This window comes from Haliaeetus albicilla, chromosome 3 (genome assembly GCF_947461875.1).
Source record: "Haliaeetus albicilla chromosome 3, bHalAlb1.1, whole genome shotgun sequence".
Taxonomy (NCBI): domain Eukaryota; kingdom Metazoa; phylum Chordata; class Aves; order Accipitriformes; family Accipitridae; genus Haliaeetus; species Haliaeetus albicilla.
Window position 1 is genome coordinate 16295218 of NC_091485.1, and position 15243 is coordinate 16310460.

At 42.7% G+C, this 15243-nt stretch overlaps 1 protein-coding gene across 5 annotated transcripts; it reads left to right on the forward strand.

The window, feature by feature from the left end:
• The first annotated feature begins 2744 nt into the window (after positions 1-2744).
• Positions 2745-15146, forward strand: DSEL (dermatan sulfate epimerase like). Of its 5 annotated transcripts, none has more exons than XR_011323940.1 (3): positions 2745-3303; positions 4036-13765; positions 14309-15146. XR_011323940.1 is itself a non-coding variant. In XM_069778897.1 (3 exons), exon 3 carries the CDS (start codon positions 5014-5016, stop codon positions 8692-8694), a length of 3681 nt encoding a protein of 1226 aa, XP_069634998.1. In that variant the 5' UTR covers positions 2745-3303; positions 3701-3804; positions 4036-5013; the 3' UTR covers positions 8695-15146. The 5 variants fall into 5 exon arrangements, 4 of the variants coding, with proteins under 4 accessions (XP_069634998.1, XP_069634997.1, XP_069634995.1 ...); XM_069778897.1 differs by adding an exon at positions 3701-3804 and having other exon boundaries at positions 4036-15146; XM_069778896.1 differs by having other exon boundaries at positions 2745-3330; positions 4036-15146.
• The last annotated feature ends 97 nt before the right edge of the window (positions 15147-15243 follow it).

The following is a 15243-nucleotide window of genomic DNA, read 5'->3' on the forward strand; positions in this document are numbered from 1 at the left end:
TTATGAACTTTTGAATTATTATCCTCTTTGACACTGGCAAATATTTTGTTGCAGTCCAGCTGATTATCCTACTTTTCACTTCCATCTGTTAGCACTTGGCCTGTACTCAAGCAGGATAACGCTGCTAGCATTTTCAAGATCATTCAGATGGCTGATTTTGGTATCAATGCAGAATGCTATCCCTGAAGCGGTACACCAGAGAGTATCACCAACAATGACCCATGATTTCTTATACTAAGAACTTGAAGTGACAGTGAGCTCACTTTCCCATGAGCCAAAACTCATTTTCTCGGTAGATATTTTACAGCACCTTTTTCCTTCTGATAGCCTCTCAGCCTTGCTTTTCAGCTATTCATAGTTATGAAGAATACTTGAAAATGTAACAATATAATGCAATTTGTTGCCAGCTGGTCAGTGGTTCCACAAATAAAAATGTAAATGGTAACTTTTAATAGATACTTTCACAATTAACAGTTGTTCTGAAAGTGACCTTGATTTTACTGACCACTCTTTAAACAGCATTATGCTATTGAGTAAGGCGGAATGCCAATGCAATTCAGGCTCATTTTATGCAAAAGAGTTGGTTACAACCCAGGGTCACTATTTCTAATTACCTTAATCTAACTCCCTTCAAGTTTGCTTCACTTAATTGTTTCTGCTGGATACCAGTTGAATCCATGTTTTTTTGTTTTTTGTTTTTCAGTTGTAGTACAGTAACTATGGGTCTCTGCTGAGTACTGAAAATTACCAGTAGAAAAATAACTGAATACTAGTTCTACCACTACTGGTATTTGGGGTGGGGCGTGGGGAGGGGAGGTGTTGAAGCAAAATGGCAGAAAGTAGCCTATACTAGTTGAAAACATACATGGTTAAAGATGCTCTTGCTTTGCAATTAGCTTAGCAGAAGATCAGCCTTAAGTATTCTGCCAGTGCATCTTTGATAATGTGAAAGAGCTTCCGCAGAAAAAGCGGAATGCCTCACAAATGCCTTTACTGCCTTATAAATAAGACTTTATCAAAATGGTATCATTTGTGAATATATGGGGGTAGTCAATAATTCATTTTGGTGCTTCTCCACAGATAGAGCATTGCAACTGAACACTGTATATGTAATGATCTCACCACAGGTCCCAGAGAGTGAGAAGGGCTCTTGGGAGAGCTTTACTCTTGCTTTTAACCTAACACAAGTCCTTCACATGTTCTGCTTATTCAGAATTGCCTGAGAATTTACAGGAGAAGTCATTCTCTGAGACTTCAATACGTTCCAGAATGGGTCAGCCTTGGGAAAAATGTAATGGGTACAATGCAGGGTACAATGGGAATAGAGGGGAAAAAGATCTGGGAGATGTTCATTTGTAGGGTATTCCACTTAGTTTCTACTGGCTTAAAGGGGAACGTGGCCTCTATTGTTGTTTTACATTTTCTTTTGCTCTCCTGCTGGAATAACTTCCCCAGTAGCACGAACTGGCAGAATTTTAACAGATTCAAGGTCAGAGAATTATGTGCTGATCTTTGGTCATTATGGAAATTTCTTCTGATGGGAAGATATGTTCCAGGCAATAATCAGTATTTTTCCCTCTTAAGCCAAGTCCACAGGGCACATCTGAAAGACTAGGATGGTTCCAGACATAGTTCATCATTGATGGAAATGTGCATAATTTAATAATTTAATCCTTCTAAGGTGCTCTCCATAGCACAAAGAAACAGAATCAGTATCCATAATGTATGGCCTTTATATATTCATATATTCATTTCAAGATAGCTATGCATTGAGTAGCTTAAGAAATACTTAAATATGCAGCTGTATTTTCTAAGATATCGGGGGGAAAAAAAGTTAAGAAGAATACAAGCTATGCCTGGGAAAAAGTGGCGACTTACGCCATCAGCATGATTAAACCCCACGTCCTTTGAGGTACAGTTTACAAACATAGTAAACGGTAACACACATCCGAAACCTCACACCCTTTCTTTCCCCAGGGCGCACTTACTCCCGAAGAACAGCTTGCTGTCGCATCAGGCAGGTTACAAAACCAGGCTCCGAAAGTCATCCCCGGCAATCCAAACCGCGCTTCAGAACCGGGAATGCCGTTACGCCCCTTGAATTTCGTGGGCGGACCACGGGCAGCAGGCGGGCTAGCCAGCATTTTCTGCGGGCCCTCCACCGCACCGCACGAGTTGAGGGGCTGAGGTTTTTACACCTCATCGCGGTTTTATATTTTACTTCAGAAGCCTTCAGCCGAGGCGGAATGAGAACGGGTTGAACGCATCGCATAAAATAAAAGTGCCTGCGCAGGGAGGTAGCTCTGAAAAAGCGGGACCGCTCCGACAAGCCGCTGCGGCGTATCCCCGTGGTTTCGGAGATACGGGCGCTGTCAGGGATTTATTCCGCGCTCACAAAGTTGCTCCCACAGGAGGGAGGGCTCCGGCCCGGCCCTGCCCGGCCCCGTCCTGCCGGCCGGCCCCCGGGGCCGCCGCCGTGCCCTGCCCTGCCATCGCTCCGCCTGGGAGCGGCCGGCCGGCCACGGAGGGGACCCCCCCGCCGCAGCTTTATCTTCCCGGCGGCCCCTCTCGCAGCCCGCTCCCCGCACCGGGACGCCGCTCCACCGCCGCCCCCGGGACCCTCCCTCGCCGCCCCTCACCGCGCTCTCGGGGCGGGAGCCGCCCGGGCGGCGCGGCCCCGCCTCTCCCCGGCCCCCCCGGCCCTGCCCCCGGGCGCACCCGCTCCGCTCCGCTCCGCACCGCTCCGCCCCGCCGGCAGCCCGCTGCCGAGGCGCAGGGGCGGCGGTGGCAGCCGCCGCCGCCGGGAGCGGGGCTGGTCTCGGCGCTGGGAGCGGCGGGCGGCTCACGCAGTCGCAGGGAAGAGGAGCAGCCGGGAGCCCGCCCGCCGCCGGAGCAGGGCGCGGAGAATCGGCACATCCCGGTTCCGCCGGGGGCGGCTCCGCCAACACCCCCCCTCCCCTCCCCTTCCCTCGTCGCCTCCCCTCCCCTCCTCTCCCTCCCCGCCCCTCCGGAGCGACATCCCTGCGAGTTTGCCTCGCTGCCGGCGCCCGCCGCCGCCGCCGCCGCATCTCCCCCGCCATCAACTCTGGGGAGCCGCCGGGGGAGGTGCACGGACCCGAAGTTGCGGCCAGCCCGGGTGGAAAGTAGCGGCAACGCGGAAGGGGGGGGGCCCGGAGCCGAGCACAGCCCGGCCCAGCACAGCCGAGCGGGACCGGTGCAACCTCCCCCCCCGACCGGGGGCTGGCCCCGCGCCCCGACCCGCTCCGGCCGGCTCCGAGCGAGGCGTCCCCGCGGCAGCTGCCGGTAAGAGACCACCGCGGAGCCGCTGCGGTAAGAGACGGGGGAGAGCGGGGTAGGGGGGGGGGCGGTGTGTTACACTCGGAGGCTCCGGGCGTGAGGAGACGGAGGCTCCCGGGGGCGTGCGGGGCGCGAGCGCGCTCGCCGCCGAAACTTGTTCAAGTTGTGCGGCCCCGGGGGTGGGGGGGCGGGGGAGGCGGGAGGCGGCGGCGGCGGGCGCCCTCTGCTGGCGGCGGGCGGCGCTGTCAGGCTTCGTCCCGGGGCTTGGCGGGGCCGGGGGGGGCCGGGGGGGTCCGCCGGGGGTCGGTCTGTCTGCTTTCCCCCTTCGCGCCTTGGTCTCGGCGGCAGAGCCGCGCGTGTGGTGTGTAGGTACGTAGGTGGCGAATATTGGCGTCTGTCTGAGCTGCCCTTAGTTTCGGTGGCGCGTTTCAAATGTGTTTTCTGGGGTGGTTCCTGAGAGCGGAACGGGCAAATGCGCCCTGAGACCTGGTAGCCACGCGGGAGAAGGTGAGAAAGAAAGGCAGCTTAAGTAGCCGATACGAATTTCTCTTTTGCCAAAGATAAATTCTGTGGAACTTTGAAAATGCTCCTTTTTTTATTTTAAATAAATTTCTGTAAAAGCAAGGGTGTACTGACTCATCTTTCGTAGGAAGTTAGCAGCACTTTGTTATCTTAAGTACTTTAACTCTGTTCTGACAGCTATATAGCTTCAGAGAACTTTTGTTTCTGTTTCCACAGAAAGAACCAACATGGAAAGTGGAAGGAAACCCGAAACTGCTCTTTTAACAAAAAAGTATTGGCTTTCTGCTTCTTTCACTTGTTTTCCTTTTGCTTCATAATGGAAGGAGTGGGATTATCTGAATCATTGAGGCAAAATTTGGGCGTCGCTGGCTGGAGATAAGATGAAAGAAGACTTGAAAATGCATCGATACTCTATCACTATTGATTCAGATGCACCTTTCACAAACAGAGGGGAATAGCGGTTAAAAGCACTGCAGTTTCATCAAAAGGAGCTAATGGAGGAGCTATGTTGATTTTTTTTTTTTTTTAATTAATTTTATTTTCCTTCCCGCTCTCCCATGAGTCCCAAAAGAGAAAGATGGAAAGAGCGTGTATGGAAACTGAGATAAGGGCAAGGCTGAAGACAGTAACTTTGGTTTTGAAGTCTGTTTTCCAAGTGCTGTAAATTCCCTATTTCATCAAATATAACACAATGTTCTGAATAAATTATATCATTTTGTGATCAGTGGAGTTTTTGTCAGCTCTAGAAGTGGAATTTGACCTGATTGAAAGCCTTTTAAAAAAGTACATGTATGACTCCAAATCCCTTTTTCAAGTCAAGTTTTTCAAGCTATCAGGAGAGTGTGTTTCAGTCTCTTACTGTGCATTGTCAACCTGTGTTTTATATGCATATCTCAGAGATTTTACTTTTTCCCTAATTTCAGTATTTATGCCGTGGTGTTGTGTTTGAGAAAAGTGTGAACAGACAAGGCACCTGACATTTAAGTTTTCGAGAGCTGTGTTATTTCAGTGTTGTAGCTCAGATCACAAGTAATCTGAGTATCTGTGAGAATGCACAGTACACGCTAAGTCTTTTCTCCTAAAAATATGCCTTAAGATGTTCATTTCTGTACTAACTGGATCAAAGTTTGATACCTGAACATTGTGTTTTGTTAGGAAATGCGTGCCTGGGGAAGAGGAGCTGCCTAATGGATCATGGCTCTGATGTTCATGGGGCATACTTTATTTCTAGCATTAATGATGTTTGCTGTCTTCACTTGTGAAGAATCTGTAAGCAATTACTCTGATTGGGTGACTTTCATAGAAAATGTAGATCAATATGAAAAACAGCAACTTGAAGGTCTCAGTGCTGAGCAGAAGCTGAAAAAAACAGTTCTTCACCCCAGCTTGTATTTTGACGCTGAAGATGTCCAGGCACTGAGGCAGAAGGCTCATACAAGCCATTCCCATCTATTTAGAGCCATCAGAAGTGCGGTGACGGTTATGCTGTCCAACCCATTGTACTACCTACCTCCACCCAAGCACGTTGATTTTGCTGCAAAGTGGAATGAGATTTACGGTAACAATCTGCCACCTCTAGCGTTTTATTGTTTGCTGTGCCCCGAAGATAAAGCTGCATTTGGCTTTGCCCTAGAATATATGGATAGAATGGCTGGCTACAAAAACTGGTTGGTTGAGAACGCACCTGGAGATGAAGTGCCGCTCGGTCACTCCCTAACAGGGTTTGCCACTGCTTTTGACTTCTTGTATAATTCCCTGGGAAATGAGAGAAGGCAGAAGTACCTGGAGAAGATATGGTCTGTAAGCGAGGAAATGTATGAGTGGTCAAAGGTTCGTTCCTGGGGAAAACAGCTTCTCCATAATCACCAAGCAACCAATATGCTTGCTTTGCTTATCGGGGCTTTAGCTGCAGGGGTGGACAAAGGATCTCAGGCAAATGTTTGGAAACACGCTGTTGTTGACGTGATGGAGAAAACAATGTTTCTGCTCAATCACATTGTAGACGGGTCTCTGGATGAGGGAGTAGCTTATGGGAGTTACACAGCCAAGTCAGTAACCCAGTATGTTTTCCTGGCCCAGCGCCACTTTGGTATTAACAACTTGGAGAATAACTGGCTCAAAATGCACTTTTGGTTTTACTATGCCACCCTATTACCAGGCTTTCAGAGGACTGTGGGTGTAGCGGATTCTAATTACAACTGGTTTTATGGTCCTGAGAGCCAACTGGTTTTCTTGGATAAGTTTATCATGAAGAATGGAGCTGGCAACTGGCTGGCACAGCAGATTAGAAAACACAGGCCCAAGGATGGGCCAATGGTGCCGTCCACTGCACAGAGGTGGAGCACGCTACACACTGAATTTTTATGGTACGCTGCCGAAATCACTCCTCAGCCGCCTCCTGACTACGGTACTGCTAAAATGCATGTGTTCCCTAACTGGGGGGTTGTTACTTACGGGGCTGGATTGCCCAACAGTCAGACAAACACCTTTGTGTCCTTTAAGTCTGGAAAACTCGGTGGACGTGCTGTCTACGATATTGTTCATTTTCAGCCGTACGCCTGGATTGATGGGTGGAGAAGCTTCAATCCGGGACACGAACATCCTGACCAGAACTCTTTCACTTTTGCTCCCAATGGACAGGTGTTTGTGTCTGAGGCTCTCTATGGACCTAAACTCAGCCACCTGAACAACGTCTTGGTCTTTGCTCCATCTCCTACGAGCCAGTGCAACCAGCCTTGGGAGGGACAGCTTGGTGAGTGTGCCCAGTGGCTGAAGTGGATTGGTGATGAAGTTGGAGACTCAGCTGGAGAAATTATAACAGCCTCCCAGGCTGGAGACATGATGTTTGTGAGTGGTGAGGCGGTATCTGCTTACACATCAGCAATGAAACTGAAAAGTGTGTATCGCGTTTTGCTGCTCTTAAATTCTCAGACATTGTTAGTAGTAGACCATATCGAGAAGGAGGAAGACTCTCCTGTTAATTCTGTCAGTGCCTTTTTTCATAATCTTGACATTGATTTTAAATACATACCCTATAAATTTAAGAACAAATACAACGGAGCTATGATGGATGTGTGGGATGCCCACTACAAGATGTTTTGGTTTGATCATCATGGGAGTAGTCCTGTTGCTAGGATACAGGAGGCAGAACAAGCTGCTGAATTCAAAAAGAGGTGGACTCAGTTTGTGAATGTTACCTTTCCAGTGAAAAACACACTTACAAGGATTGCTTACCTTTTTTATGGCCCGTATGTCAATGTTTCTAACTGTAGACTCATAGATAATGCAAAATCTGGATTTCAGATCTCGCTCAATGTCAACAACACTGAAAATACCATCTCTGTTGTGACTGAATATCAGAATTTAAAGACAAGGTTCAATTACTTGGGATTTGGTGGGTTTGCCAAAGTGGTTCATGAAAACAAAGTGACCAGGTTTGGTCTAGGTACTGAATCTGTGAAAAAACAGATAAAAAATAATAGGGTGGTTTTCCCATTTGGGTTCAAAGTGAACATAATTGCAGGGTTAATTTTGGGTGTTAGTTTGGTCATACTGGCTTTTCAGTGGCGGTTTTACATATCCTTCGGTAAAATGTTGCGTTGGATCCTGATACTGGTTGTCACACTGTGGCTTATTGAATTGGTGGATGTGTGGAGCATGTGTACTCAGCCCATCTGTGCAAAATGGAGCAGTGACATGACAAGGCTAGAACGTGAGAAAGGCAATAAAGCCAAACAATTAGAAGAAAACTCTGTTGGTTTGCCAGATGTTATCATTGCTTCACTTCCCGCTTCTGGTGCAGAAATTTTAAAACAGCTGTTTTTCAATAGCAGTGACTTCTTATACATCAGGATACCTACGCCCTATCTCGAAATCCCCGAGACTGAATTTGAAATTGATTCCTTTGTAGATCCGTGTGAATGGAAGGTTTCTGATGTCCAGAATGGTCATTTTCATCTTATCCAAGGGTGGCTTCAGTCTCTAGTTCGAGGCACAAAGTTACATTTACAAAACATTCATTTGTATGAAGCCAGCAGAAGTAAAATTGCTCAGCATTCTGCCATAAGCAAAGACAAAAAGAAAAGATCCAAAAAGAGAGAATCTCTCTCAGAGCAACGAAGCAGGGCAAGAGGGAGTCAAGATAAAGATGCTGAATATATTAGGGAACTGAGAAGACATCTCGTCTATTATCCTAATGCGCGACCTGTGCTTAGTTTAAGTAGTGGGAGCTGGACATTAAAGCTTCCCTTCTTTCAGGAAATCCTGGGACCATCAATGAGAGCATTATATGTAGTAAGGGACCCACGGGCATGGATCTATTCAATGTTGTACAAAAATAAGCCAAGCCTTTACTCCTTGAAAAATGTTCCACAACACTTGGCTGCAATGTTTAAAGGGGAGGATGGTAAAGGAAAATGTAGTTTAAATGAAGGCTATGCCTTTGAGTATGAATCATTAAGAAAAGAACTTTCAAATTCTAATTCAAATGCTGTTTCTGTGTTGTCCTATTTATGGCTAGCAAACACAGCAGCAGCACTGAGAATAAATGGGGACTTGCTGCCAACAAATTATCAGCTGGTCAAATTTGAAGATATTGTGAGCTTTCCTCAGAAGACGGCTGAAACAATTTTTGCCTTTCTTGGTATTCCTCTTCCTCCTGCTAGCTTAAACCAAATATTATTTGCCACCTCCACTGGTCTTTTCTATCTTCCTTATGAAGGGGAAATTTCACCAAGTAGCATTCATGCCTGGAAACAAGACATGCCCAATGAAGAGATTAGGCGGATTGAAGATATCTGTTGTTCTCTAATGGACCACTTAGGATACCCAAAGTTTATAGAAAAAATGCTGCCGGTCAGCAGAAATTTGCACTAATGATCTCTTGACTCCCAATTTGTGGATAAATATTAGAGAAGTTTGTTTATTCTTGTAAAATGTGTACAGCCTGCTACTTTCAGAGAGATTATTTTAAGAAAAAGATAATTGTTCCTGCAACTGTGGGGGGTTTTTTTGTTGGTTTGATTTGGTTTGTTTTTTTTTAAAAAAAACCTTGTAACTACTTCTGCTGCCTTTCAAAAAAAGCTGTGTGAACCTTTGTAGAACTACCAGCTGGGGACTCTATAGCTCAGGGGATTAGTAATAGAATATGGAGCTTTTCACCTCCATCTCACCAGTTTGACTCCAGCCCAAGTGTTTAGTTCCTGAAAGTACTTACCATCTGATGATTGTATGATGGCTTATATGAAATTAAACTGGTTAAACTGGCCTGGTTCCCAATGGTGATAATTAGCCCTCTTGGACAGGTTTATTGATGCATTCTATCTGTGTCTTACTGGTCAGTACAGTGGTGCAAAATAAACAAAAGCTGAGATTTAAGGCTGTTCAGCATCCCTTCAGTGGGAGGAAACAGTCAGGACATTCAAGTGAATCTAGTTCCTTATTTACAGTCTCAGCAGACAGGCCCAGGACTGGAGTGGACATGGATATTGAATATCATTACAGGATATGGTTCCTTCAGCTCAGAGATGTGGCACTTAAATTGGGTTTGTGCTTTGACAAAAGAGACTTCATTCTCCGTGCCTGACAATGTGGTACCCTTTGTGAGCCTGAAGTAAACTCTCTGGAGAAAAATAAATGGGACAAAAAGGAACCAACAAGATCTCCCAAATGAGCAGTTCAATTTGGAGAAGATTTTGTGTAGTTTTGACCTGCCTCAACCTAACTTAATTCAGAAGCTTATTAACATCTTGGCTCCTTGCACTGCTTTATCCTGTACCTCTTGTCTAAGTGGTTCTGCAAGGATTTTCTCTTTTTGAGGGAGACTCTTCCATCCTTCTTTGTTGTAACACATTTCTCCGCTGATTCTTGTGCATAATTTCACTGAGACCAGTGCAAATATTTGATGTCATTGTCAATGGCTTATTGTAGATGTCTGCATAAAGTGGTGATCTGAGATTTAGAAGATGTTAAATAAATCTCCAGGTCTGTGTTGCTGAGGGATGTTTTGCTTTTCTGTATAATGAAATTCTGAAGGACAGCCATTGCTAACCTGAGGTCGTCTTTCAGAGAGGGGAGAAATCTGAAAATCACCCCTCCCTCAGCCACCTCACATTTGAGTGATGTTTCCTTGCAGTAAACTATTTCCAAAGTTGTCTGATTTGTATCATGATTGGTGTTTCTTCAACATGATGCTGTAATATGATATCAGTTTGGAAACAGGTAGGCTTGATAGGATAGATGTGTCTTTGTCACAGCTTATTTTCTTCTTGAGTCACACTCTTCATTTGCGCATGCCCATTAAGAAAAAAAAAATCCCATTTCCCAATTTAACTCGCTCAGCATTCTTTGGAAATGCATGCATATTGTAAATGTCTGCAGATGTGTAAGTCAGATCACAGAGACATCTGTTTCCTTTACCATCTGTTTTTTATTACAAATGGAATTGTCTTGGAATGCGCTTCAGTTGGTTTGTGGGAGCTGGGATCAGGGTTTTGGCTTATTATATTGAAATATGCGTGTAATTACTGTTTATTTGGGTGGTAAGCATTAGACAATGTCAAAAGTGCAGTGAGTTTCTTTGTACAGATTACAGGTACCCTTGCTGATTTTTGATAAAAAGGAGTTCTTGCCTTTCCTTCCAATCTTACTATCATGTCTCTGTCTTGCCCAGCTGTCTTGTCCCTCCCACACATACATCTCACATCCTTTGGATCACGTTGTGATATCTTATTACGACCTAGATAAAAGTAGTTCTTTCTCGGCCAGTCATTAGTATGTCAAAATAGGCCTCTAGCAGGATAAAGCTATTGATATTTTGCAGTCTCACTAACCATAACTTAGCTGTCATTTACTAGCAGTAGGTTTTTTTCCCCCTGCAGTCCTAGGTTTCACCCCTGGCTATGTGGAATGCCATGTTAAAGGAAATATTAAACAAGTTAATATACACTGACGTGTTAGTGAAACTTTGGTTTCCAAGTATCATTCTCTCAAATTGGCTTCTCTCTGAAGCCATTTTTGATCGTATGGTAAAAAAAACCCCAGTATTGATGTCTGTACAGTCTGTACTTGCAGTCTGTACCTGACAGAATAAGTTTCAGCATTTGCCTTCTATTTCCAGGATTTACACTCTAGAATCAGAACAAATAAAAAAGATTTTCTCTGTCAGATGTTTTAGGGCAGCTGAAGGTAAGAATTAAAACTGACTGTGTATTTGTGGATGTAGAAAGAAACCTTTAAATCCCTTCCAGAAAGTGCCATATGAAATGCCACAATAGCCTATAAACCAACTTTTTGTTTGTTTTTGAGAAGTTAGGGTGGACAGAATTGTCTGTCAAGAGCATCATCTGTGCTATTTTTGGAATACAGGTTTTCCCATGCACTTACATTCATAATAGCGTTGTTGCTGTCATTAATTATATGCAAGATTTAGGAGCTATTTCTTTTCTGTACTGCACTTTCCCATTTCAAAGAATGCATAATCTATTATTCAGATTTCATTGCATTGTGTGTTCCTTACACAGGTGTAAAAAAGTGGAAGAGAACTCTGTTCTTTATTTTTAGATCTTGTTGTGAGGGCAAATGCTTTATAATAGTTATGCTAAAAATATGTAAAAGGAAAAACAGTGTCTTTGAAGACAGAGTAGGAATGCATAAGGTATGGCAAGTCTCCAATTTTCAATCAAATAATTGTTTTGTTGTGTTTTAGATGGTAAGTTACATGACCACTCAACCAAAGTTAGTACCAGACAGGAGATACCCCAGCTCTGGAGTTGAATGACTTTGTGTTGAGACTGTGGCCTCCCACCTGTATGAATAGCAACCCAAGACACAGCAGAAAGCTGAATAAACATGCGTATGCTTGACAAGAATGCCCACTAAAAGATGCAGATCTGGGAGTTTGTAGAATAAATTTCAGTAACACCATCCATAAAATGACAGTTGTGGTATGGAGAAGCAGGAGTACTGTGGAGGCCTGCTGATAAAAAAAGTAAAAAATAAACTTGCTTTTCTTTATTAAAGAATAAATTCCAATTTTAAGTCTGTGCTGATCTTCAGTCAAATCGGTCATTAAATAGATTTTTTTTTTTTCTTATGTAAGTGTTCAATTGAGACTAGTGGGTCTCTGTGTATGAAGAATATGAGTGCAATTCTATAATATGAAATGATTTTGTGGGTGTGCAGTGTTCAATTGAGACTAGTGGGTCTCTGTGTATGGAGAATATGAGTGCAATTCTATAATATGAAATGATTTTGTGGGTGTGCAGACTTATCCTCAAAATTCTCTTCTGTCACTAGCATCCAGAGGAAGAATGGTCACTACATAGACACAGACACTAACCTCTGCTTTCTCCATATAGTAATGTTTAAGACTGTCAGTAAAATTTGGGAATTGTTAGACCTTTTTGAAAAGCATGTCTGGTTAGGTACATTGTATTGAAAAGTGTTCTGGCACTTTCAGTTACACTTTCATAAAGTTGCTCATGAAAATTAGTCTCAGTACTTTATCTCAACCTTGCTTCCTTTTTCTTGCTGTGTTAAATATTGATAATTATTTGCACTGTATTGTAGTTTGAACTGTCTGATTATAAGACAGCTAAGATTTTGACATATTTTAAAAAGGCAGGCTTTATTTAAATGCTTATATCTCTGAATCATATTTGGAAGCCTAAGAAAAATAAACACCAAGGAAAACTTTTCAGTTATTTACTTACTTTGTAACTAAGTGACATTGGCCCTGGGGAGATGCACACTGGTCTTGGTGTTCAGAGTTCTATCAAATCACATGAATCTATAGTCTCTGAGCATACCTAAATGCCTCTGTTGCTCCCAGTAGGCTTTGTCCAAGAGCAACATCTGTGGAGATGTGCCTCAGTATCATGGTCAGATTCGTTCTTTTCACCCTCTTAGCACACAGTTGGCATGCAGTCCTCGTCGGATTTATGTTTGAACAGTTAATTTGCCAGATCCAGAGTTGCATTTCTGTATAAGATCCTCAATTATATGTAAAATACATGGCACAACTCATTTGACAGTGTAATACTATTCTGATAGTGTTAAAATGCAAATCAAACAAAAAATCCACTTCAGCTTTTATAAAGTTATTGGTAACTGATTTGTAAAGCTGCAGTCGTGGGTCAGATTTTTTGGTTTTAACCATAAAAAGGGTTTCAGTTGCTGTTGAAACTTAATGATGTGACTGCTAGGGGAATCCTAGCTCCACCTGACAGTCAATTATTTCCATTATTAGTCTTGGAGACACTATTCATTTGATGAACATGAACATACATAATCTGGAATGTAATACTGCATTTGCTGAAAACATTTGAAGTGCACAGTTCAAGATTAAGGATAACAACATGTTACCTCAATATTTCTGTAAGTTACAAAAATTAGCCCCTTTGCTAGTGGTCCATATGTTGGAATATTTTATAATTAGAAGCTGTGGTATTTATTTAGGTGACTTAGAAGTAATGTCTGAAAATTATTTCTTTTTAGTTACACTTAAAATGATTTTCTTCAAGAGCCCTGGAGCTTAACACTTCTATGATCAGTGCATCACAAGCTTTCCTTCCTTTCTCTGGACTCCCTTTTAGCTTTGGTTCAGACTAAAACCTCTGTTTAAATCTCATCATCAATGCGCTGTTTTCCAAGTGAGGAGTCTGTCTGGAGACACTTACAGTCTCAAATTCCATTTCATTGTGTTTCAGTGTGGAATATCGTGGACTATGAGTCATGGATCAAATCCCTAAATTGTGAGCTGTTCAGAATTGGACCATAAGTGGAATGATGCCTTGCTGACCTCAATGAATGTTGTGCCATTGGCTTCAACAGGGCCGAAATACTATCAGCTACTATTGTCAAACAATTATCATCTACTTAGCCTGAATATTCCAAAACAGCAGAAATTACAGGAAGTAAATACCTCAAATGATCATGGAAGATTACTGTTAGTGTTATTTGATGAAAAAAGGAAATGCATTTTAATAATGTAAAAAATATAAATTGTTCTGTAACCGTAATCAAAGCTACCTGTAGGCTGTCTGATGAATTTATAAACTCATAAAAGGAGGTATAGAAACAAACAGATATTCAAAATAATGTACAAACACAGTTTCAAATGTCAGGACTTTGATTTTTCTTTAGTGAGGAGAAATTTGCTGATACCAGATCTACACTATTCTCGTAAAGGATGTGAATGGGTAATCTTGTGCTGTCTCAGAAAATAGTTAATAATGGGAAAGTGCTGTTTCACATTACTGAGATGATACTGTTTTAAATTAAACTATACATCTTTTGAGCTGACAATATGCTGAGAGTTATATGTGATGTAGGAGAACAAAGTCTGATTTCATTCACACCTGTCTAACAATAATTTCTGGAAGGTTCTTCATTTATGCTGGTATAAACTCAACATTTAGTTTACTGTCTTTACTAAGAAAGATATTGTGGTGTTTAAGAACATGACCTGAATTTGTCTATCTCACATTAGGTAATTTAACTTTCGCACCTAAATAAGGAGCATTGTCACTCTAGAATCAATGGAAAGTGAGTGTTGCCTTCAAAGGTAAATCAGACATTGCTTACCTTTTCGTAAATCCTCAAAAGCCAAGGGTGACTCTTAGTTTAGATGCCCACTGAAAGGCCTCAAAGGAAGTGGGGTGAATTTGGTTTTAAATGTATATGGTCTTACATCTAAATAGATTTCTGCATCTGAGCAGTTCTAGTGCATACACTGTCCAAACAAAACTTTATGAAAAATCCTGCATAAAATAAAACTATTGTTAGTAGAATAATACTTTTGTGTTATCCTTTTTTTTCTTTTTTCTTACATTATTTCAGCACTTAGGATCTCACAAAACTTTGTGATGTGGTCAAGTGTATGTATTTAAATTTTTAAAATATCACTGGTTTTGTTTGTTTTGAATATGGGAGCCACTGTTATCTTTCAGAAAGTGTTGATGGCAAGACCTGATTCTGTCTGCCCTTGAATGCACAGTAAGTATGTTTGGTGTTAAGTAAAAGACCACAAAATAGCTGTATTCCTAGAACAAAAAGAGTGATTTTCTGCTCAGTTCTCAGGAACTGGACAACTGGTGCAATCCATAATTTTGAAGTCTTTTAGTCTATAAACACAGTAGCTATATGCAAACTGTATAGTTAGAATTGTGCCTCTTCTAATTCCTGAACTATACTCAGGCATTTTTTCGGAGACTGGTATTTGGCCCAGAGACCATTCTAGCAATTTAACAGTGTAGGTAGGCAAGTTCCAGCAGCCATGAATGTTCTCTTGTGTTTTTAATTAAAAAAAAAAAAAAAAAGACATATAATCAAGTTAACTGGAATAACTGCAGCCCTCTGGATCTCTCTTACTGAATGGGGGCTGGCACAGGCAATATCTCTCAGATCCAGAGACACAGGTAGTTC